Source organism: Nerophis lumbriciformis, linkage group LG03 (assembly GCF_033978685.3).
Source record: "Nerophis lumbriciformis linkage group LG03, RoL_Nlum_v2.1, whole genome shotgun sequence".
Classification (NCBI taxonomy): Eukaryota; Metazoa; Chordata; class Actinopteri; order Syngnathiformes; family Syngnathidae; genus Nerophis; species Nerophis lumbriciformis.
The window spans coordinates 38,204,987-38,230,000 of record NC_084550.2 but is presented as its reverse complement, the minus strand read 5'-3'; the positions used below and the strand labels follow the sequence as shown (position 1 = coordinate 38,230,000).

General features: G+C 39.0%; 1 protein-coding gene across 2 annotated transcripts in view; it reads right to left on the bottom strand.

Moving 5' to 3' along the window:
• The window catches only part of col2a1b (collagen, type II, alpha 1b), a 150,855-nt gene that overhangs the window by 85,921 nt on the left and 39,920 nt on the right, over positions 1-25,014 (bottom strand). For both annotated transcript variants that reach the window (XM_061937692.1, XM_061937693.1), the window contains 9 exons: positions 24,008-24,052; positions 18,094-18,147; positions 10,725-10,778; positions 2,825-2,878; positions 2,696-2,749; positions 2,574-2,627; positions 2,471-2,515; positions 2,341-2,394; positions 2,213-2,257 (listed from right to left, as the gene is read on the bottom strand). In XM_061937692.1, coding sequence (XP_061793676.1) covers positions 2,213-2,257; positions 2,341-2,394; positions 2,471-2,515; positions 2,574-2,627; positions 2,696-2,749; positions 2,825-2,878; positions 10,725-10,778; positions 18,094-18,147; positions 24,008-24,052 — 459 coding nt within the window. The remainder of the gene's footprint in view (positions 1-2,212; positions 2,258-2,340; positions 2,395-2,470; positions 2,516-2,573; positions 2,628-2,695; positions 2,750-2,824; positions 2,879-10,724; positions 10,779-18,093; positions 18,148-24,007; positions 24,053-25,014) is intronic.

The following is a 25,014-nucleotide window of genomic DNA, read 5'->3' as shown; positions in this document are numbered from 1 at the left end:
ATTGCTCTTTTCGAGGTGCTCGATTATTTGTGCTTAGTATTTTGACAAACGTTTGTCTTCTATGCACTCCTGTGCTGCACTAACTTTGTTTTGCATTGTTTTTCCCTAATTAAACTGACTTATTGCCTGCACATTGCATTCCTTGCTCTGCATTCTGGGGTCCAGACCAACAATGCCAACACAAGAACGTAACAAGTTTAGTACATTCCCAGTTTTTTGACATTAATCCTACAAATTTTCATCAGAATCACAATCAGCTACACTGGCCAAGTATTAGGGGTGCACAACAAAATTAATTCACATCTGAATCGCAAAGACGTTTTTAGGCCATCTTCATGCAACCAGAAAGGAGCTTTTCTAACATGTAACCTGATTTAAAAAAAATTAATTATGATTTTTATACATTGCGATAATCTGTTTGAATCGAGAATCAATCACCCGTGGAATCGGAATCGGATCGATTTGTTAGGTGCCCTGTTGTGGTTGGGGTTGGGGCGTGGTTGGGGGCGTGGTTAAGAGGGGAGGAGTATATTTACAGCTAGAATTCACCAAGTATATATAAGAAATACTTGACTTTCAGTGAATTCTAGCTATATATATATATATATATATATATATATATATATATATATATATATATATATATATATATATATATATATATATATATATATATATATAAATAAGAGAAATACTTGAATTTCAGTGTTCATTTATTTACACATATACACACACACATAACACTCATCTACTCATTGTTGAGTTAAGGGTTGAATTGTCCATCCTTGTTCTATTCTCTGTCACTATTTTTCTAACCATGCTGAACACCCTCTCTGATGATGCATTCTGCTTCGTCTCCTTGTTGTGTGCGCAGTTGTGCACTGCACTCTCTAAAAGCCATAGATGTTTTTGTCACATATGCATGTACAGTAGATGGCAGTATTGTCCTGTTTAAGAGTGTCACAACATTGCTGTTTACGGCAGACAAACTGCTTTACGGTAGACGAAAACGTGACTGCTGTTGTTGTGTGTTGTTGCCGCGCTGGGAGGACGTTAATGAAACTGCCTAACAATAAACCCACATAAGAAACCAAGAACTCGCCCTCGATCATTCTACAGTTATAATGTGATTGGGCAGGCATGCTGTTTATATTGTGGGAAAGCGGACGTGAAAACAGGCTGTCGACACGTCACTCAGGTCCGCATGGAGCTGGAGGGGGCGTGGCCTCCAGCTCCGCCTGAATTTCGGGAGATTTTTGGGAGAAAATTTGTCCCGGGAGGTTTTCGGGAGAGGCGCTGAATTTCGGGAGTCTCCCGAGGGTTGGCAAGTATGGTTTTGGATGATACCACACATGTATCGATCCGATACCAAGTCGTTGCAGGATCATACATTTGTCATATTCAAAGTCCTCATGTGTCCAGGGACATATTTCCTGAGTTTATAAACATGATATACATTTGAAAAAAACGCAAAAAAGATTTTGTGATGCTAAAAAATATCGATGTAATCATAGTAGTATCGACTAGATACGCTCCTGTACTTGGTATCGTTACTGTGGATGTTAGATGTGACGTTTGTTTACATTGTGACGCCGGTGAGCTACGGTGTGTAGTGAAGAATGTTTAGCTGTTCCTCGTCCTCCAGTGATAAGACTACTTGTAAGAAACATACTTTATTTTTCGCCATGGAGGCCAGGATTAGTGATTTAGAAGTAGCCAACTCTTAGAGGGCGTTTCAGTGTTATAACTTCACCTTTATCTTTAGTTTTTTAGCCAAAATGCGTCCGTTCTCCCTTTTCTGTCTACACACTGTGTCTGCTTGTAAGTACTCCGTGTGTGTGCGCTGCCAAACATGCTCCTCTGCTTGTAAAACCAGCGATGTCACCACGTGACGATGACGGAGGAAAGGGGGGTGGTGGACCGGTACTTTTCAGAGGCGGTATAGTACTGAATACGTAGTACTATACCAATACCGGTATACCGTACAACTCTAATTCAGACCCCAACCAAGTATGTTTACCACAAAAGGAAGTTGACTGAGCTCTTTGTGCTCAAATGTAATACAAATGTAAATAACTAACAATGTGGCAGCCATCATATCTTAGAATGGTATATATTATATTTCAAAATGTAATTTATTTTGAAAATATCAGGATTATTTCTGTGAATCCAAACAGACCAAGAAGAGCAGGATTTGAAGGTATTTACGTACCGGGGGACCAGCAGGGCCGGACAAACCATCATTGCCACGAGCACCCTGCAGTACAAGAATGCAAAGTCAGTCGCAAGTTCCAAAGAAAAAGCCAAAGTTCAAGACTTCAGACACAAGGGGGCACTCACAGCCACTCCGCTGGGTCCAGGGCGACCTCTCTCACCGGGCAAACCACGAGGTCCCTATGAGGACGCAGGAGATGGAACTTTTTAAAACCGCACTGGTATAAAACTTGTGATATTTCCAAAGAAAACATACCATGGGTCCAGGAGCTCCATTCTCTCCTGAAGCACCAGATTCTCCCTGCAACACAGGAAGCATGTTAGCATCAAGGCATCATCCGTAAAGGATCAGATCTTACCTTCGATCCAAGAGCTCCCGTCTCTCCCTTGGTGCCATCCAGACCTGGATAACCCTACATTGGAGATCAGGCACAAAAGTCATCATTAACAACAAATCAATATCACAATTCAGAAAACTCACTCTGTGTCCTTTGATGCCTGGCAGGCCGGGAGTTCCTGGGAATCCACGAGCTCCCTAAAAGGAGAGAAGACATTATGACCTTTTTTTTTTTTTTCCGGTATTGAGGACCTGCATGTGGAGTCAACTTACCTGAGGTCCAGAAGGTCCACGATCGCCGGATTTTCCAGATTTGCCAGGCTCGCCCTAAACCAGCAATGATAATGTTATAATTTCTAGGAAATTACATTAATTGTTCATTCTTTATTAATTTAAAAAAATAATATTTAAAGTAAATGAAATTAAACAGAGGTTATTATTACTTGCTTGCATAACTTAAAAAAAGACCCCACATTTTTGTACACAATTGCAATTATAATAGTTTTTAAATGTTCTACTTGAAGGCATGGCATTTATATACTCAAAAAATGTGATACCTTTTTGTGATTAATCAAATTTTTTTTTTAATATTTGTTAATATAATTTTTCAATTTTTTTTTAAATATGTACATTTAAAATAATTATTTTACATTTCATTTTTTTTTTTCTAAAATCAGTTCACTGTAATCCACACTTTTAAATGTATTATTACTCGCTCGCGTAAATTAAAGACAGTAAACTAAAAAAAAGACCCCAATATTTGTACAAAAATGAAGTTTTATTGTCAGAATTTCATCCAGGAATACTTTTTAAATATTTAACTTTACCGGATTTTCCAGATTTGCCAGGCTCACCCTAAATTAGCAACAATAATGCTATAAATTTTAAGAAATTACATTAATTGTTCATCCCTTATTCATATTTTTTTTTAAATAACATTCAAAGTTAATGAAATTAAACACAGGTTATTATTACTTGCTTGCATAACTTAAACCCAAATTTTAGTACACAAATGCAATTATAATAGTTTTTAAATGTTCTACTTGAAGGCATGTCATTTATATACTCAAAAAATGTGATACCTTTTTGTGATTAATCACTTTTTTTTTTTTAAATATTTGTTAATATAATTTTTAATTTTTTTTTAAATATGTACATTTAAAATAATTATTTTACATTTCATACATTTTTTTTTCTAAAATCAGTTCACTGTAATCCACACTTTTAAATGTATTATTACTCGCTCGCGTAAATTAAAGACAGTAAACTAAAAAAAAGACCCCAATATTTGTACAAAAATGAAGTTTTATTGTCAGAATGTCATCCAGGAATACTTTTTAATTACTTTACTTTACCGGATTTTCCAGATTTGCCAGACTGGCGCTAAATCAGCAACAATAATGTTATAATTTATAGGAAATTACATGCATTTTTCATCCCTTATTTATATTTTATTTTAATAATATTCAAAGTAAATGAAATCAAACACAGGTTATTATTACTTGCTTGCATAACTTAAACCCAAATTTTAGTACACAAATGCAATTATAATAGTTTTTAAATGCTCTACTTGAAGACACGTCATGTATACTTTACTTTTTTGTGATTAATCACATTTTATATTTGTTAATGTAATTTTTTTTTAAATTTTAAATATGTACATTTAAAATAATTATATTACATTTTTACATGTATATTTGGATTAATCATGAGTAAATGACAGGGTATTATTACTCACTTGCATAAATTAAAGGCAGCAAACTTAAAAAAAAGACCCCGATATTTGTACAAAAATGCAGTTTTATTGTCAGAATGTCATCCAGGAATACTTTTTGAATACTTTACTTTACCGGATTTTCCAGATTTGCCAGGCTCGCCCTATATCAGCAACAATAATGTTATAATTTTTAAGAAATGACATTAATTGTTCATCCCTTATTCATATTTGTTTGAAATAACATTCAAAGTAAATGAAATTAAACACAGGTTATTATTACTTGCTTGCATAACTTAAACTTAAAAAGACCCCACATTTTTGTACAAATGCAATTATAATATTTTTTAAATGTTCTACTTGAAGGCATGTCATACTCAAATAATTTGATACCTTTTTGCGATTAATCACATTTTTTAAAAATATTTGTTAATATAATTTTTTTTAATTTTTTAAATATTTAAATTTTAAAATAATTATTTTACATTTCATACATTTTTTTCCTAAAATCAGTTCACTGTAATCTACACTTTTAAAAGTATTATTACTCGCTTGCGTAAATTAAAGGCAGTAAACTTAAAAAAAGATCCTAATATTTGTACAGAAATGCAGTTTTATTGTCAGAATGTCATCCAGGAATACTTTTTAAATACTTTACTTTACCGGATTTTCCAGATTTGCCAGGCTCGCCCTAAATCACCAACAATAATATTATAATTCCTAGGAAATTACATTAATTGTTCATTCTTTATTACATTTTTTAAATAATATTCAAAGTAAATGACATTCAACACAGGTTATTATTACTTGCTTGCATAACTTAGACTTAAAAAGACCCCACATTTTTGTACACAAATGCAATTTCCAGAAATTGTTTTTAAATGCTCTACTTAAAGGCACATCATTTATATACTAAAAATAATTTGATACCTTTTTGTGATTAATCACTTCTTTTTTTTAAATATTTGTCAATATAATTTGTATTTTTATTTTAAATATGTACATTTAAAATAATTATCTTACATTTTATACATGTATATTTTAGAGCAGTCAAATTATTTTTTTTCTAAAATTTGTTCACTGTAATCCACACTTTTGAATTTGGATTAATCATTAATAAATTACAGGGTATTATTACTCGCTTGCATAAGTTAAAGACAATAATTACAAAAAAAAGACCCCAATATTTGTACAAAAATGCAGTTTTATTGTCACAATGTCATCCAGGAATACTTTTTTAATACTTTACTTTACTGGATTTTCCAAAATTTTTGCCAGGCTCGCCCTAAATCAGCAACAATAATATTATAATTTCTAGAAAATGTCATTAATTGTTTATCCCTTATTCATATATATTTTTTTAAATAATATTCAAAGTAAATGACATTAATCACAGGTTATTATTACTTGCTTGCATAACTTAAACTTAAAAAGACCCACATTTTTGTACACAAATGCTATTTCCAGGAATAGTTTTTAAATGCTCTACTTGAAGGCACATCATTTATATGCTCAAATAATGTGATCATTTTTTGTGATTAATCACATAAAAAAAAAAAAAAAGTTAATGAATATCATTTTTTAAAATTTCAAATATGTACATTTAAAATAATTATTTTACATTTCATTTTTTTTTCTTCTAAAATCAGTTCACTGTAATCACAGTTTAGAATTGGGATTAATCATGAGTAAATGACAGGGTATTATTATGTACGTTAAAGGCAGTAAACTTTTAAAAAAAGACACCAATATTTGTACAAAAATGCAGTTTCTTTGTCAGAATGTCATCCAGGAATACTTTTGAAATACTTTACTTGAAGGCACGTCATTTATTTGCTCAATTAATGTGATATTTTTTCATGATTAATCTTTTTTTTTTCTTCCAGTTTTGCTAGGCTCACCCTAAATCAGCAACAATCATTTTATAATAGCTAGGAAATTTAATGAATTTTTCATCCCTTATTCATATTTTCTTTTAAATAATATTCAAAGTAAATGAAATTGTTTGTACATTTTCTAATCATTTCATATTTATATTATATTTAATATGTGCTAGTGATTACTTATTAATGGCAGAGTGAGCGCTGGAATGTCTGCTGCTCCCTAGTGGCCAAAGAAGGAATTACGCCTTGCCCTCACAGTGGGTCCAGATTAGTCGTTGCCCAATTTCTCACTTATAGTGTGAGTGAAGAATATGTGAAGAATGGCGTGTCCTAGATGTGAAGACGCGATAAGTCCGAAAGAGAAATAGATGATACAGTATTATATGCTCACATGCACACCTAGTGGTTGTTTGAGCACACTGCAGCTCGTTAAGAGTGTTTTGAGAAAATAGCTAATTGGGAAGCTTTAAAGGAGCTTTGTGCTATTTTCTCACAGTTAAATCTTTTAAAGCACAACCATATCCAGAACAGCATCAGCTAGCTGATGTTACCATTTTGAAATTGTTTTGAAATTGTCTATATTTACAATAGTATAGAATAGAATAGAAAGTACTTTATTGATCTTTGGGGGAAATTCAGCACCACAGTTCGCTCACAATAAACAATAAACACTTAAGTGTTTTTTAAAATGTGAATAATATAAATACAGTGTATTATACAGCATTATTCACATGTGAATAATATAAATGCAGTCTATTATACAGCATTATTCACATGTGAATAATATAAATACCGTCTATTATACAGCATTATTCACATGTGAATAATATAAATATAGTCTATTATACAGCATTATTCACATGTGAATAATATAAATACCGTCTATTATAATGCATTATTCACATGTGAATAATATATATACAGTCTATTATACAGCATTATTAACATGTGAATAATATAAATACAGTCTATTATACAGCATTATTCACATGTGAATAATATAAATACAGTCTATTATATAGCATTATTCACATGTGAATAATATAAATACAGTCTATTTTACAGCATTATTCACATGTGAATAATATACATACAGTCTATTATACAGCATTATTCACATGTGAATAATATATATACAGTCTATTATACAGCATTATTAACATGTGAATAATATAAATACAGTCTATTATACAGCATTATTCACATGTGAATAATATAAATACAGTCTATTATACAGCATTATTCACATGTGAATAATGTAAATACAGTCTATTATACATTCTAGTACAGTCAAAAAGGAACATATGCATTTCAATTTTTGGTAGGTTTATGTAATAAAAAGTTGTGCCGGTCCAAAAGAAACAACAAGCAATTTGCAGTCATCTTGTTGTTATGATAGAATGTACATTCAATAACAGCTAATGCTAACCATCCAAGTCGCTATCATCAGCTAACAACACCCAAAGCTAATGCGCGTGCATGTGTTATGTACGTACTATAGTCAGAGCTGGGCAAAAATTTTGACTCGGGGGCCACATTGAGAGAAACAATGTGTCTGGGGAGGAGGGCCAATGTGTATGTGTGTATAAATTATATTTACACATTTTGCTGTACAGTATGTGTGTTTGGGTCCCTTTTTTTCCAAGAACACTAATACCAAAAGTCACGATAGAGTTCTAAAGAAATTATGAAAAACGGAAAGGAATTTAACAGTTTTTTTACTGAATGGGACACCCAAAATGTACATGAAAATAAATAAATGTACAATATTATCTATGAACAATAAAAGACTGAATATTAACAACATATGAACATCGTTTACTTCTCAGACCAGCTCCTCCAAAGTTGTGTATCTTTTACAATCAAGCAAAACACAACAAAAATGTAACAAACAGCAAAATATGAATGCAAAGTGAAGTGAATTATATTTATATAGCACTTTTCTCTTGTGACTCAAAGCGCTTTTACATAGTGAAACCCAATATCTAAGTTACATTTAAACCAGTGTGAGTGGCACTTGGGTAAAGTGTCTTGCCCAAGGACACAAAGGCAGTGACTAGGATGGCGGAAGCGGGGATCAAACCTGGAACCCTCAAGTTGCTGGCACGGCCACTCTACCAACCGAGCTATATCGCCCCAAGTATAATAAACACCTACAATATGACATATTATCACGTAAAAATCTAAGCTGCTGTGACCTAGATAATGTTAAAGGTATACAATAATGATGTAGAACGTTCGGCGGGCTGGATTGAAAATCTTAACGGGCCCCATGTGGCCCGTGGGCCCTATTTTGCCCAGGTAATTTCATCCGAGAAGGCTTAAGAGGATGATAAACTGTGTAAAGTACATTGGAAAGTTAGCGCCCTCAAGGAATCTGAGTAAATGTTGATCCGGTCGTACATGCAAGAGATGAACATGACTTTGTTTTTCCAACTATAAGAACGAGAGAAGTGGATGATATCTATTGAAATAAAGAAAGAAATCATCAAAAAACAACACATAATGTATTCTTAGTCTGCATCATACCGAAGCAGAAATATACTGAGATCAAATATACTGTAAAAGAATATATTCACTATCACTCAGGGATGGGTACTTTTCACAATTCTCGGTACCTGGAAATCGATACCAGTATTGAACGGGACTTTGGTGTCTGTTCATGTGTTTACCAATGGTATTTGTTTAATACTAAATTCATTTAACATTTAAAAATAATTTGGTTATGGTAACTGTGCCATCAAGTTATTATATTTTGCTTTTTTTTTTTAATTACATTTGTCAATCTCATTTGCAAGTACTGTACTGTATTACATAGTAGACACTGTATGCAGTTGCAATCCCTTTTTTGTTTTATTTATTTTTTATTTTTTTATATACATTTTTATTTTATTTTAAATTTTAAATTTTAAATTTTAAATTTTAAATTTTAAATTTTTAATTTTTTTTCTTCTGTCCAGCTTCTCAGGCAAATCATATAGTTGATGTAGATAGTATAGTTGCAATTCCAATATGTTAAATATGGCAGTTATGTATACTGTATAGACTATGGTCTGTTGCCTTAGTCAGGAAGTAGTCTTTGCCATTAAGTTGAATGTATTGTCTTTTGTTGAGTCCTACAAAGTGTTCATACTGTAATTATTGTATTTATTACACATCAGCTGTTTGATTGTTAAGTTAAAGTTAAAGTGTGGCGAAATTATTCTCTGCATTAGACGCATCACCCTTGATCAAACCTGGGAGGTGAGGGGAGCATTGAGCAGCAGCGGTGGCCACGCCCAGCAATCACTTTTTGGTGATTTAACCCCCAATTCCAAACCTTGATGCTTAGTGCCAAGCAGGGAGGTAATGGGTCCCATTTTTATAGTCTTTGGTATGACTCAGCCATGGTTTGAACTCACAACCGACCCATCTCAGGGCAGACACTCTAACCCAGACCTAGGCAAATTAAGGTCCGGGGGCCACATGCGGCCTGTTAAGCTTTTCAATCTGGCCCGCCGGACATTCCCAAATAATTTTTTTTAGATCTTTAAGATGGCAACCTTAGCTGCCCTTATGATGTGCAGTGATGTTTTCTAATGACCGTAGGTCTTGAACTATACAAAGTATTTCAATGGTTGGAATCTGCGCGTTTGGATGATATACCAGTTACTATGGTAATCTAATTAGTTACTAGGGTAATCTACGTCACAGCAGCTCAGACGAGGCACCAAGCAGTGTGGGTGGGGAGCGTTTCCACAGACGCGGAAGGAGATTTTCACAACAAAGTTCTAAAGCTTAGTGATGTATCAGATATATCAGGTTGTAGGTGGGTTTATTTTGTACCCTTCGCGTTCATATTTCACTGTTTGTTGCATTTTTGTTGCGTTTCACTTGATTGTAAAAATATGTCGATCGAAAGGGGGTGCGACATTCATATTTTGTCAATATTCAGTGTTTTATCGTCCATAGAAAAATGTAAAATTCCATTACGTTTTTTAAGGCGGTCTGTCATAACGTTTTTAGCCTTCAATCAGACATTATTGTGAGGTTTTGTATTTGTGTTCCTAGAAATAGACACATTTTGTTCTCTAAATGTGGCCCCCGAGTCAAAATAATTGCCCAGGCCTGCTCTAACCACTAAGCCACTGAGTAGGCCGTATCAGTAGCATATCTATGGTAAATTAAATTTAAATTAGCATCAAATTAGCTCTTTTTGAAAAGTGGATCCTTTCTTTACGTTTGAATGTTTTCCATCAGGCGTACTTGCTTTGTTGGCATGGCAAAGTGCTTGTTTGCCTGCCAAGTGTTTAGTCTACAACCATTTAGGACGTGCAACAAAGGTATCAAAATATTGCGCAGTTTGAGTTTACATGAATCCATACCTGGTAATACCGACAAAATTGTTTGGTACTGAATGTGGTACCCGCCCCTAGTATTACCACTTTAGGGGCCCCTAATTTGTGAATGTGGAGTGAATGACTTCATAGTTCTCGCTGTAAAGTGCTTTGAGTGTCTAAAAAAAGCGCTTTTCAAATCTAATCCTTTATAATTGTTATTATTATTATGGACTTCAAGCTTTGGACAAAACACTCACATCATCTCCAGGTTTCCCAGAAGGTCCTGGGGGTCCACGGGGTCCCATGGGGCCCTAAAAGTGTGGAGAAAGCAAGCACAGGTAAGACATGATTACATCATTTGTAAGCAGCTGCAACATGTTTACATTAAAAGTGATCATATTTTCTAGAAGACTCATGTGAGAGGGTCACATTTTCTCCTTGACTTCACAAGCGCACCGGAGACCCTCAGCACACCTGTCAACTTGTTTCCTGGTCGCTTCCTGGTGATTTTAATCACACTTAATGATGCGGCTTGTTTTAAGGGGAAAAGCAAGGCTCGTATGCGGTTAGTGCAGTGGCGTGGAAGGAAGCCCTCCAGCTCCGTGCACATTGTGAAGGATTGCGAAAGACCGTGGGGAGGGTCCGGGCATTTCTGGAGACTTCATTTGGAGAAAACAAAGAGGAAGGACGGAGAACAGGGCGTAAAATGGACAGTATTTTTGGAAAAAGCCGCCATTAAGTCGAGAACGGAAGTTGCTGACCTTTGGCGGACCGGGCAGCCCGGTAAATCTCAGAACATCAGAGCCCTGGCATAAACACTTGTTTTTAGACAACAACCTCAGTAGAAGCATTTAAGTCCCATCTTAAAACTCATTTGTATACACTAAATAAATGATAAATGGGTTGTACTTGTATAGCGCTTTTCTACCTTTAAGGTACTCAAAGCGCTTTGACACTACTTCCACATTTACCCATTCACACACACATTCACACACTGATGGAGGGAGCTGCCATGCAAGGCGCTAACCAGCACCCATCAGGAGCAAGGGTGAAGTGTCTTGCTCAGGACACAAGGGACATGACGAGGTTGGTACTAGGTGGGGATGGAACCAGGGACCGTCGAGTTGCGCACGGCCACTCTTCCACTGCGCCACGCCGTCACTAGCGTTTAAATAGACCGCCCTCTTAGACCAGTTGATCTGCCTCTCTTTTCTGCTCTGCCCCCCTCTCCTGCGTGGAGAGGTTATTAGGTGACCACAGATGAAGCGCTAGCTGTTCAAAGTCGGGATCCGGGGTGGACCACTCATCCGTGCATTAGTCGGGGACGTCTCTGCACTGCTGACTTGTCTCCACTCAAGATTATCCCCTGCTCATCCCACTATGGACTGGACTCTCACACTATTATGTTAGATCCACTATGGACTGAACTCTCACTATTATGTTAGATCCACTATGGACTGGACTCTCACACTATTACGTTAGATCCACTATGGACTGGACTCTCACTATTATGTTAGATCCACTATGGACTGGACTCTCACACTATTATGTTAGATCCACTATGGACTGAACTCTCACTATTATGTTAGATCCACTATGGACTGGACTCTCACACTATTACGTTAGATCCACTATGGACTGGACTCTCACTATTATGTTAGATCCACTATGGACTGGACTCTCACACTATTATGTTAGATCCACTATGGACTGAACTCTCACTATTATGTTAGATCCACTATGGACTGGACTCTCACACTATTACGTTAGATCCACTATGGACTGGACTCTCACTATTATGTTAGATCCACTATGGACTGGACTCTCACACTATTATGTTAGATCCACTATGGACTGAACTCTCACTATTATGTTAGATCCACTATGGACTGGACTCTCACACTATTACGTTAGATCCACTATGGACTGGACTCTCACTATTATGTTAGATCCACTATGGACTGGACTCTCACACTATTATGTTAGATCCACTATGGACTGAACTCTCACTATTATGTTAGATCCACTATGGACTGGACTCTCACACTATTACGTTAGATCCACTATGGACTGGACTCTCACTATTATGTTAGATCCACTATGGACTGGACTCTCACTATTATGTTAGATCCACTATGGACTGGACTCTCACACTATTATGTTAGATCCACTATGGATTGGACTCTCACACTATTATGTTAGATCCACTGTGGACTGAACTCTCACTATTATGTTAGATCCACTATGGACTGGACTCTCACACTATTATGTTAGATCCACTATGGACTGGACTCTCACACTATTATGTTAGATTCACTATGGACTGGACTCTCACTATTATGTTAGTTCCACTATGGACTGGACTCTCACACTATTATGTTAGATCCACTATGGACTGGACTCTCACTATTATGTTAGATCCACTATGGACTGGACTCTCACAATATTATGTTAGATCCACTATGGACTGGACTCTCACACTATTATGTTAGATCCACTATGGACTGGACTCTCACACTATTATATTAGATCCACTATGGACTGGACTCTCACACTATTACGTTACATCCACTATGGACTGGACTCTCACACTATTATGTTAGATCCACTATGGACTGGAATCTCACTATTATGTTAGATCCACTATGGACTGGACTCTCACTATTATGTTAGATCCACTATGGACTGGACTCTCACAATATTATGTTAGATCCACTATGGACTGGACTCTTACACTATTATGTTAGATCTACTATGGACTGGACTCTCACTATTATGTTAGATCCACTATGGACTGGACTCTCACAATATTATGTTAGATCCACTATGGACTGGACTCTTACACTATTATGTTAGATCCACTATGGACTGGACTCTCACTATTATGTTAGATCCACTATGGACTGGACTCTCACACTATTATGTTAGATCCACTATGGACTGGACTCTCACACTATTATGTTACATCCACTATGGACTGGAATCTCACTATTATGTTAGATCCACTATGGACTGGACTCTCACTATTATGTTAGATCCACTATGGACTGGACTCTCACACTATTATGTTAGATCCACTATGGACTGGACTCTTACACTATTATGTTAGATCCACTATGGACTGGACTCTCACTATTATGTTAGATCCACTATGGACTGGACTCTCACACTATTATGTTAGATCCACGATGGACTGGACTCTCACACTATTATGTTAGATCCACTATGGACTGGACTCTCACTATTATGTTAGATCCACTATGGACTGGACTCTCACACTATTATGTTAGATCCACTATGGACTGGACTCTCACTATTATGCTAGATCCACCATGGACTGGACTCTCACACTATTATGTTAGATCCACTGTGGACTGGACTCTCACACTATTATGTTAGATCCACTATGGACTGGACTCTCACACTATTATGTTAGATCCACTATGGACTGGACTCTCACTATTATGTTAGATCCACTATGGACTGGACTCTCACTATTATATTAGATCCACCATGGACTGGACTCTCACACTATTATGCTAGATCCACTATGGACTGGACTCTCACTATTATGTTAGATCCACTATGGACTGGACTCTCACTATTATGTTAGATCCACCATGGACTGGACTCTCACACTATTATGCTAGATCCACTATGGACTGGACTCTCACAATATTATGTTAGATCTACTATGGACTGAACTCTCACTATTATGTTAGATCCACTATGGAATGGACTCTCACACTATAATGTTAGATCCACTATCGACTGAACTCTCACTATTATGTTAGATCCACTATGGACTGGACTCTCACAATATTATGTTAGATCTACTATGGACTGGACTCTTACACTATTATGTTAGATCCACTATGGACTGGACTCTCACTATTATGTTAGATCCACTATGGACTGGACTCTCACACTATTATGTTAGATCCACTATGGACTGGACTCTCACACTATTATGTTAGATCCACTGTGGACTGGACTCTCACACTATTATGTTAGATCCACTATGGACTGGACTCTAACTAGATCCACTCGACGTCCGTTGCACCGGTTGCCCAAGGGGGTGGGGTGTCCGACATCTGCGGTCCCCTCTAAGGTTTCTCATTGTAATCCCATTGGGTTGAGTTTTTTTCTTGCCCTGATGTGGGATCTGAGACGAGGATGTCATTGTGGCTTGTGCAGCCCTTTGAGACACTCGTGATTTAGGGCTATAATAAATAAACTTTGACTGATTGATTTGAACCTCTATGAGGCACATAATTATGACCACCACTGATCACGTCCGGAAGTATGCTCGCACTCGCTGCTGTTTCACCGCTCAAAAGCTAAGTGTTATCTTTCTATCTGTGTGCTTCTAATTGCTTTAGAGCTTTTGTTATTCCTTCTTCAACATATTTAGTAGTCTTATCAAACTTACAAAGCACCCACTCACTGTTTCACCGCCTCACTTTTAGCTAGACCCAGCGCTGAACTACACCTGCCGCTTGATCACTGGTTGCTTGAAGCCTACCAACCTGAACGACCTACATCTCCTCGCTGGCATTGCCCCTGCAGACGTGAGACGGGAAGTTGCCAGCCGAGTAGAGTTCACAAAAGCTACCAGTGATGAACGCCACCTCCTCCATGCACGTGAACCCTCAGCCCAACGTCTGAAGTCAAGGAGAAGCTTCCTCAGTCATGTCAAGCCCCTAACAACATCTCGGGAAGAAACCAGACTCCAGCTATGGACACAAAGACTAGAAAAAGACCCCCCTCTTATTGACATGGGAAATCCCCCCTTCTGAAGACCTGCCCCCCGGGTCGGAAACACCATGGGTCCAGTGGAAGACACTAAACCAGCTGAGAACAGGAACGAGGCGATCAAAAGCTGCTATGGCCAGATGGGGTTACAAAACTGCCCAACCACCTGCGAATGCGAAGAAGAGGACCATACGATGCAGCACTGCCTTGTCTGTCCTATCCTACCCAACCAGTGCAGCTTAAAAGATCTCGCAGAGTTCAACGACAATGCAAAAGACTGTGTAAAGAAATGGGAAACTGTCATATAACAACATGCTTCAAAGACACAAAAAGAAGAAGAAGAAGCTAGCTCGACGGGGACGAGCCAGTCCGAAGCTGCTGCACTGTTCGTCGCTCAAAAGCTAACTGCTATCTTTCTATCTGTGTGCTTGTAGTTGTTTTATAGCATTTGTTATTTTCCTACGCCAACATATTTAGTAGTCTTATCAAACTTACAAAGCATCCACTCACTGTTTCACCGCCTCACTTTTAGTTAGCTAGCTGCTAAGCTAGCAAAGCTAAGGTAGTCTCAGTCCGAAGTTACTGCGCTGTTCGCCGCTCAGAAGCTAACTGCTATCTTTCTATCTGTGTGCTTTTAAGTGTTTTAAGCTTTTGGTATCCCTTCTCCAACATATTTAGTAGTCTTATCAAACTTACAAAGCACCCACTCTCTGTTTCACCACCTCATTTTCAGCTAGCTAGTTGCTAAGCCAGTCCCGGTCCGAAGCTGTTGTGCTCGGAAGACAGCAAAAAACTTGACTCGGTGAAAGAAACAAGCTGAGTATAAATAGGTTGGCTCTTCTAGAGGGCCGTGTCCGCCAGTCAGAGCAGAGTCATTTTATAACTTTAGGCAGCGCGGACATGTTTGCTAGCGTTAGCTGTAGCAAGCTGATTAGCCCAGTTTGTAGCAGCCCTAAGCGGCCTACAAGCCACGGTGAACCAGTTGAGACGCATAACAGATTTAGCTAGTCCTATACCCCAGTGTACCAGACACCACACCTTAGTTATAGGGAACTCCATCACCCGGAACATACAACTTAGTAAACCAGCCATAAGCACCCGACATTAAAGCTAATCTTAGGGAGCTGACTCGCAACAGGCCTAGTAAACGCGTACGACAGGCTAATCGCACCGCTCGCTTCGCGAACATAGTTGTATACATCGGCTCCAATGACAATGAGAGGTATAGCAGATTAGGATGAGACAATCAGAGATTACAAAGAAGAACATAGCTAGGGCTTGTAATCTCGCGAGAAAGATGTCTCGGCATTGAGTACTTGTCTCTGGCCCCCTGTTTGCGAGAGGCAATGATGTGAGATATAGCAAATTAGTCTCGCTTAACAAGTGGCTGGCTAGTTTTTGTAGAGAACAGGGACTAACGTTTATTGATAATTGACCCTCTTTCTGGGGAAAACCGCGTTTGCTGAGGAGGGACGGCCTTCACCCTAACCAGAAAGGCACCATCACTCTATCTAGAAACATGGATTACTGGTTGAGTCACACTTGACTAACTACACTAGAGCAAGCTAGGACACAGGCAATCACATGGCCTGTCGGCCCGGTGAGAAGTCAGTTAAGATAGAACTAACCAGCGCCAGGCTGGAAAATCCCTGCACACATAGCATTTCTCCTAGAATAATACACAACTCACATAATGTTTTTTCTGTAGTGACTGTGCCAGAAGTGAACATGCATTCTACTGAGGTGGCAAATTATGACACGTTCAATCTATTGCAGCACCAAGCAAATAATCTCAAGGTCCCCAGTTCCTAGATGTGGTCGAAATTATTTAAAGCGCACCACGCAAAATAGGCGTAAGGTTATTAATATCAGTACTATGGATACCATTAACAAAAATTCCTCAAAACAGCCCACTACCTATAATATGGGCTATAATATATACCTATACTGTATATACCTTTATATACCTATATACATATATACCTATATATATTAATACTGCATATACCTTTATATACCTATATACATATATACCTATAAATATATATATATACACCTATACTGTATATACCTTTATATACCTATATACATATATACCTATATATATACCTATACTGTATATACCTTTATATACCTATATACATATATACCTATATATATACATACCTGTACTGTATATACCTTTATATACCTATATACATATATACCTATATATACACCTATACTGTATATACCTTTATATACCTATATACATATATACCTATATATATACATATACTGTATATACCTTTATATACCTATATACATATATACCTATATTTATACCTGTACTGTATATACCTTTATATACTTATATACATATATACCCATACTGTATATACTTTTATATACCTATAAACATATATACCTATATATATATATATACCTATACTAGCTCACCTGCACTGGCTTCCTGTGCATTTAAGATGCGACTTTAAGGTTTTACTACTTACGTATAAAATACTAAAGGGTCTAGCTCCATCCTATCTTGCTGATTGTATTGTACCATATGTCCCGTCCAGCAATCTGCATTCAAATTTTTTTTGAAAAGATAGGAAAATGTGACAGGTAGAAGCATAATAACATTATTGTACAGTAAAATATCCAATATCTCCGTGGTGAAAGCTGCGTGGTACACGCAAACATCTCATGTAAATAGGGCGGTCTGCATGAAGCTGCTCGGCATCTCTAAGTGCAAATGTAAAGGCGGAGAAAAGAGTGTGACCCTGCAACGCTTTGAAGTCCTTACAAAAATATGTACAGAATATAGATAGACATATTGTAAGGGGTTGTTACTATAGATACTGTACGGCAGATGTGTTTGAGACTTACAGCATGTCCAGACTCTCCAGCCTCTCCCGGACTGCCTTGGAAACCTTGAGGGCCCTGCAGGACAAGAACAACAAATGTCAGATTTTATCATAAAAATTAAATTAAAGGCTGAAATATGGAGATAAAATGACCGTCATTATTGTATTTTGAAATAAAAAAATGTACAAAAAAAGGCTGAAATATGAAGCTACACAAAAACCTACCTTTTAAGATAGAAAAAATAAATAAATAAATGATTAAACAAGCTAAACATTAAGTATCATGTTCTGTTAAATAAAAATAAAACTAATAGATACAAAAACAATTGTATGACGGATTCTATTGCATTATAAGATAAAAACAACTGAAATACAAAGATGAAAAAGGCAGGTCCTTTTTAAGTTGAATAAAATAAATACAATTATGAATGTTGCCTAAATGAGATTTTTTGTGTTGTATTGTTAAAATATTATAGCAAATATACAGTTAAATTCACAGGTGTGTTGTGAACTTAATTTTACTTCAAACTCTCTGATTAAGCACACGCACGTGTGCAGCCACATCGTTCACCAATGTGTTGTTTTGGAGGCATTGATGCGTGTTTTGGTATTTCTAATCAAGGCTGACAGAACAATGGCTGCAAATGTCTAACACCAAGTTCAAGCTGTCTTCAATAGCTACAGAATGGTACAAATGTACAAACGTCTGAATAAGGAGAAATTAGTCTCAGATATTAACATTTTAATCCATAATAATAATTTTAAATAAATACACACTGAATGGAACAGCTCAAGCTCTTCTTTTTCCCATTGAAGAATTTTTCATCTGGGCTCACTTTTGAACCGCTCGTGGTGTTTACGTACTTACTTAATTACGTACTTACTTAATTGACAATGCTTTTGCGGGAGTGAGACCAACGCTGTAATATTTACCTGCGGCCTGTTTAACAAAAAAAATACTTGTGAACTCTTCTACAAGACCAGAGCTTTGACTGATCAATAACAAAATATGCGTAGAGTCCAACAATATGATATAGAATTGAAAAAAAAAAAAAATAGTTTGACAAATCCTATTGCATTATAAAATATTATAAAGCTAAACTAGGGCACTAAAATGGCTGCATCCTTTTGTATAAAATAATAAAAAATAGACCGGACAAAAATGTAATGGCTACATTAATTATAGATTGGCACTGTTCCCCTATCATTAAAAAAAGCGGGGTTTCATCCTTTGCTCAAAAGACCTAACCTCCATCCTGACCTCATGGCAAACTACCGCCCAGTGTCCCACCTTCCCTTTATCTCGAAAATCCGCGGAAAAAAATTGTTGGTCCCCACATCTGCGGTTTCTCATTGTGCCCATTGAGTTTTTCCTTGCCCTGATGTGGGATCTGAGCCGAGGATGTCCTTGTGGCTTGTGCAGCCCTTTGAGACACTTGTGATTAAGGGCTATATAAATAAACTTTGATTGATTGATTGATTGATTGTTCTACAACAAATTACATTTAAAACACTTAATTTGATGTTTGAAATTGAACAGGCTACTTTTTAGGTTTAATTTCACAATACTTTGTTGTGTACATTAGCCAAATAAAAAACCTAAATGTGATGCATTTGGAATATTGATGGTATTCTGATGATGACATTTTCCTTACTGTTCAAAGCATAGTCTTCATTTTAACAACACTATTCAGGAGGTGGCGACTTGTCCAGGGTGTACCCCGCCTTCCGCCCGATTGTAGCTGAGATAGGCTCCAGCGCCCCCCGCGACCCCAAAGGGAATAAGCGGTAGAAAATGGATGGATGGATGGATTCAGGAATATCCACGCGGTACAAGTCTGCGCTCTGCTAAATCCATTCCGGTTTTAAACTGAATTGCAATGTGAAAAAAATAAAGACAGCCATTAAAAATCCACAACTCTGTCTGCTCCCGAAAGCAGCCGCAGGCTTCAGAGCATAAAACAGGAGGAGAGGACGACTAGTTCAAGTTGAGACGTGTCAGCGCGGGCACGCCATGCTTAATCGCTTTGCTCTGGAGGTCGCTAGGAAGCGCCCGGGGGGCCTACAGGTGAATCGGGCGAGAGGAGAAGACGAAGGCTGGGGGGGCGCAAGATAGGGCGAGACATAAATCCTCAGCTAAATTGTCAGGTGTTCCTCGGGGGACGGGAAAACTCGATAGAAAGTGCAGCTGGGAAAGTAAAAGTCTTCCACAGCCATCTCAGGCTATGTCTACGCTAAGTCGGATAACCCCTTAAAGGGGAACATTATCACCAGACCTATGTAAGCGTCGATATATACCTTGATGTTGCAGAAAAAAGACCATATATTTTTTTTAACCGATTTCCGAACTCTAAATGGGTGAATTTTGGAGAATTAAACGCCTTTCTATTATTCGCTCTCGGAGCGATGATGTCACAACGTGACGTCACATCGGGAAGCAATCCGCCAATTTTCCGTACCTTGGAGACCTCATGCCTCGTCGGTGTGTTGTCGGAGGGTGTAACAACACGAACAGGGACGGATTCAAGTTGCACCAGTGGCCCAAAGATGCGAAAGTGGCAAGAAATTGGACGTTTGTTCCGCACACTTTACCGACGAAAGCTATGCTACGACAGAGATGACAAGAATGTGTGGATATCCTGCGATACTCAAAGCAGATGCATTTCCAACGATAAAGTCAAAGAAATCTGCCGCCAGACCCCCATTGAATCTGCCGGAGTGTGTGAGCAATTCAGGGACAAAGGCCCTCGGTAGCACGGCAAGCAATGGCGGCAGATTGTTCCCGCAGACGAGCGAGCTAAACCCCCTGGATGTCTTGGCTCACACCGTCCCTTATGCCGCCGAAGATGATCAAGAGAAGAATATCGACCCTAGCTTCCCTGGCCTGCTGACATCAACTCAAAAACTGGACAGATCAGCTTTCAGGAAAAGAGAGCAAATGAGGGTATGTCTACAGAATATATTAATTGATGAAAATTGGGCTGTCTGCACTCTCAAAGTGCATGTTGTTGCCAAATGTATTTCATATGCTGTAAACCTAGTTCATAGTTGTTAGTTTCCTTTAATGCCAAACAAACACATACCAATCGTTGGTTGGAAGGCGATCGCCAAATTCGTCCTCGCTTTCTCCCGTGTCGCTGGCTGTCATGTCGTTTTCGTCGGTTTGGCTTGCATACGGTTCAAACCGATATGGCTCAATAGCTTCAGTTTCTTCTTCAATTTCGTTTTCGCTACCTGCCTCCACACTACAACCATCCGTTTCAATACATGCGTAATCTGTTGAATCGCTTAAGCCGTTGAAATCCGAGTCTGAATCCGAGCTAATGTCGCTATAGCTTGCTGTTCTATGCGCCGTGTTTGTTTGTGTTGGCATCACTTTGTGACGTCACAGGAAAATGGACGGGTGTATATAATGATGGTTAAAATTAGGCACTTAGAAGCTTTTTTTAGGGATATTGCGTGATGGGTAAAATTTTGAAAAAAACTTCGAAAAATAAAATAAGCCACTGGGAACTGATTTTTAATGGTTTTAACCCTTCTGAAATTGTGATAACGTTCCCCTTTAAACAAATAATTATTTAGCCTAAGCCACACTAAACCATGGTTTAAGGTCCCCCTCCTCGGACAATTTTTTACACGGGTAAGTGCGCCGTGTATGTCTTGAATCTCCGGCTCTTAGCTTTGTATGGACTCATTGATCGTTTACGAACTGAGTTCAGAGAGGAAGTGACGTCAGAAAGAACGCGCCACAGCCAGCTTCATAATAAAGCGGTTTCCTAAACTCGGAGCTAACCACTGGAAATATGGAGGTGAGTCATCCAGACATGCCCGTGTTTCTCCGTCTTCTACATGTACAGACGCTTGTGGAAATCACACATGAATACCTTAAGAGAAAGCCATTGCAGCTATTCGGGATACAACACTTCTCAGACGGCAAGAGGACTTTCCAATGTCCAGGTCGGCTGTGATTCTACTTAGCAAAAAACTGTTTATTTGTCGAAGGAAAGTCAACGAGAATGCTTTTGGACTGGCAAAGCAGACTGTATCAGTTATTGTCCGCCATGTATGTCGCGGACTCAACGTCTCGGTCCAGAGTATATAAAGTCACCAAAAAGGAATGGACAATGAAGGTGAAGGCAAAAGAGTGAGGAGTGTCCTGACCAGATATCTAGATCCCTAGTTTGATTGATGTAAAATGTTATTTATCACATTGTTTACGTGTCTAATAAAGATTTGATTAATTTATGATGTCTCAGGTGTGATTCACTACAATAGGGCCCCACAGCACACTGGATTACAGTTAATAGAAATACCACAACACTGGATATTGTTCAGTCCTTCCCGGTAAGGTCTATTCAGGTGTACTGGAGAGGAGGCTACGCCGGATAGTCGAACCTCGGATTCAGGAGGAACAGTGTGGTTTTCGTCCTGGTCGTGGAACTGTAGACCAGCTCTATACTCTCGGCAGGGTCCTTGAGGGTGCATGGGAGTTTTCCCAATCAGTCTACATGTGTTTTGTGAACTTGGAGAAGGCATTCGACCGTGTCCCTCGGGAAGTCCTGTGGGGAGTGCTCAGAGAGTATGGGGTATCGGACTGTCTGATTGTGGCGGTCCGCTCCCTGTATGATCAGTGCCAGAGCTTGGTCCGCATTGCCGGCAGTAAGTCGGACACGTTTCCAGTGAGGGTTGGACTCCGCCAAGGCTGCCCTTTGTCACCGATTCTGTTCATAACTTTTATGGACAGAATTTCTAGACGCAGTCAAGGCGTTGAGGGGATCTGGTTTGGTGGCTGCAGGATTAGGTCTCTGCTTTTTGCAGAGATGGCAGAGATGGCGTCATCTGGCCAGGATCTTCAGCTCTCACTGGATCGGTTCGCAGCTGAGTGCGAAGCGACTGGGATGAGAATCAGCACCTCCAAGTCCGAGTCCATGGTTCTCGCCCGGAAAAGGGTGGAGTGCCATCTCCGGGTTGGGGAGGAGATCTTGCCCCAAGTAGAGGAGTTCAAGTACCTCGGAGTCTTGTTCACAAGTGAGGGAAGAGTGGATTGTGAGATCGACAGGCGGATCGGTGCGGCGTCTTCAGTAATGCGGACGCTGTATCGATCCGTTGTGGTGAAGAAGGAGCTGAGCCGGAAGGCAAAGCTCTCAATTTACCGGTCGATCTACGTTCCCATCCTCACCTATGGTCATGAGCTTTGGGTCATGACCGAAAGGACAAGATCACGGGTATAAGCGGCCGAAATGAGTTTCCTCCGCCGGGTGGCGGGGCTCTCCCTTAGAGATAGGGTGAGAAGCTCTGCCATCCGGGAGGAGCTCAAAGTAAAGCCGCTGCTCCTCCACATCGAGAGGAGCCAGATGAGGTGGTTCGGGCATCTGGTCAGGATGCCACCCAAATGCCTCCCTAGGGAGGTGTTTAGGGCACGTCCGACCGGTAGGAGGCCGCGGGGAAGACCCAGGACACGTTGGGAAGACTATGTCTCCCGGCTGGCCTGGGAACGCCTCGGGGTCCCACAGGAAGAGCTGGACGAAGTGGCTGGGGAGAGGGAAGTCTGGGCTTCCCTGCTTAGGCTGCTGCCCCCGCGACCCGACCTCGGATAAGTGGAAGAAGATGGATGGATGGATGGATGGATATTGTTCAGATAAGTTACAATTAAGAACTTGCACACAAAGCAACACTGGAGGTGACTATGACATGCACATTTTCCACGCATGAGTACTAGGTCGTGTTGCGCTGGCTGACGGAGGGGGTGAGGGGGTTTAAAATTACGTGTGTGTGGACAACGATAAGGTTCGGTGGGATTTACCCTGGATAACCGTAGCTGGCTTAGTGTAGAAGGGGCCTCAATCAAACATGTAAACATTGGTGTGATGCAGCGTTACGTTCTAGCAGGGAGTGAGTGTGACACACAGCCAGTGTGGTGCAAAGTGGGTACTTACAGGAGCTCCGGTGGGGCCAGGTGCTCCTCTTGGACCCATTGGGCCCTGAATTTGGGGGGAGAGGAGAAAAGACAATCAGGAAACTTGACATGAAACGATTAGGACAACAAAAAACTAATATTTAAAACACATTTAAATGTGATATCATGCAAAGTACGACCACCGTGATAAAGTTAAAGTACCACTGATAGTCGCACACCCTAGGTGTGGTGAAATTACCCTCCGCATTTGACCCATCCCCTTGTTCATCCCCTGGGAGGTGAAGGGAGCAGTGAGCAGCACCGGTGGCCGCGCTCGGGAATCATTTTGGTGATTTAACCCCCAATTCCAACTCTTGATGCTGAGTGCCAAGCAGGGAGGTAACGGGTCCCATTTTTATAGTCTTTGGTATGACTCGGCCGGGGTTTGAACTCACGACCTTCCAGTCTCCGGGCGGACACTCTAACCACAAGGCCACTGAGCAGGTCAAAACATTTTTGCATTGTTACATTTCCTCATGTTTACGATTGTTCAGGTGTACTGAAAGTTAACACAAGTGAGAATATATAAATATCTGTTTTTGTTGATTGAACATCTGTCAAAAATCTGAGCCTATTTATGACAACAATACACATATCCAATTGAGCTCAATAATTAGTTTTGGTTGATTTAAGTTGTGTCAAAAGTAAAAAAAACAAAAAAAAAACACACGACCTAAGGCTACACAATACGCATCATCACAGTGATAAACTTATTTTTCCACATTGTTCATTTTCAATTGTTCAGGTGTGCAACGTTAAAGCTCAGTTTTGCTTGATTTAGGTTGTGTCAGAATCCATACAAACTCTATCGCCTGCACATGTAAAAATTAAATGGTGTTAAAATGCAATTAAAGCGGTATCCATACTTCTATGCTCGCCCCACAGTTAGCTAGGCTGAGTAGGTAATCCGTTTTGGTTGATTTAAATCCGGGGTGTCCTAATTGCAGCCCAGGGTGCCTTTAGCAGCTCAAGACATTTTTTTTAACA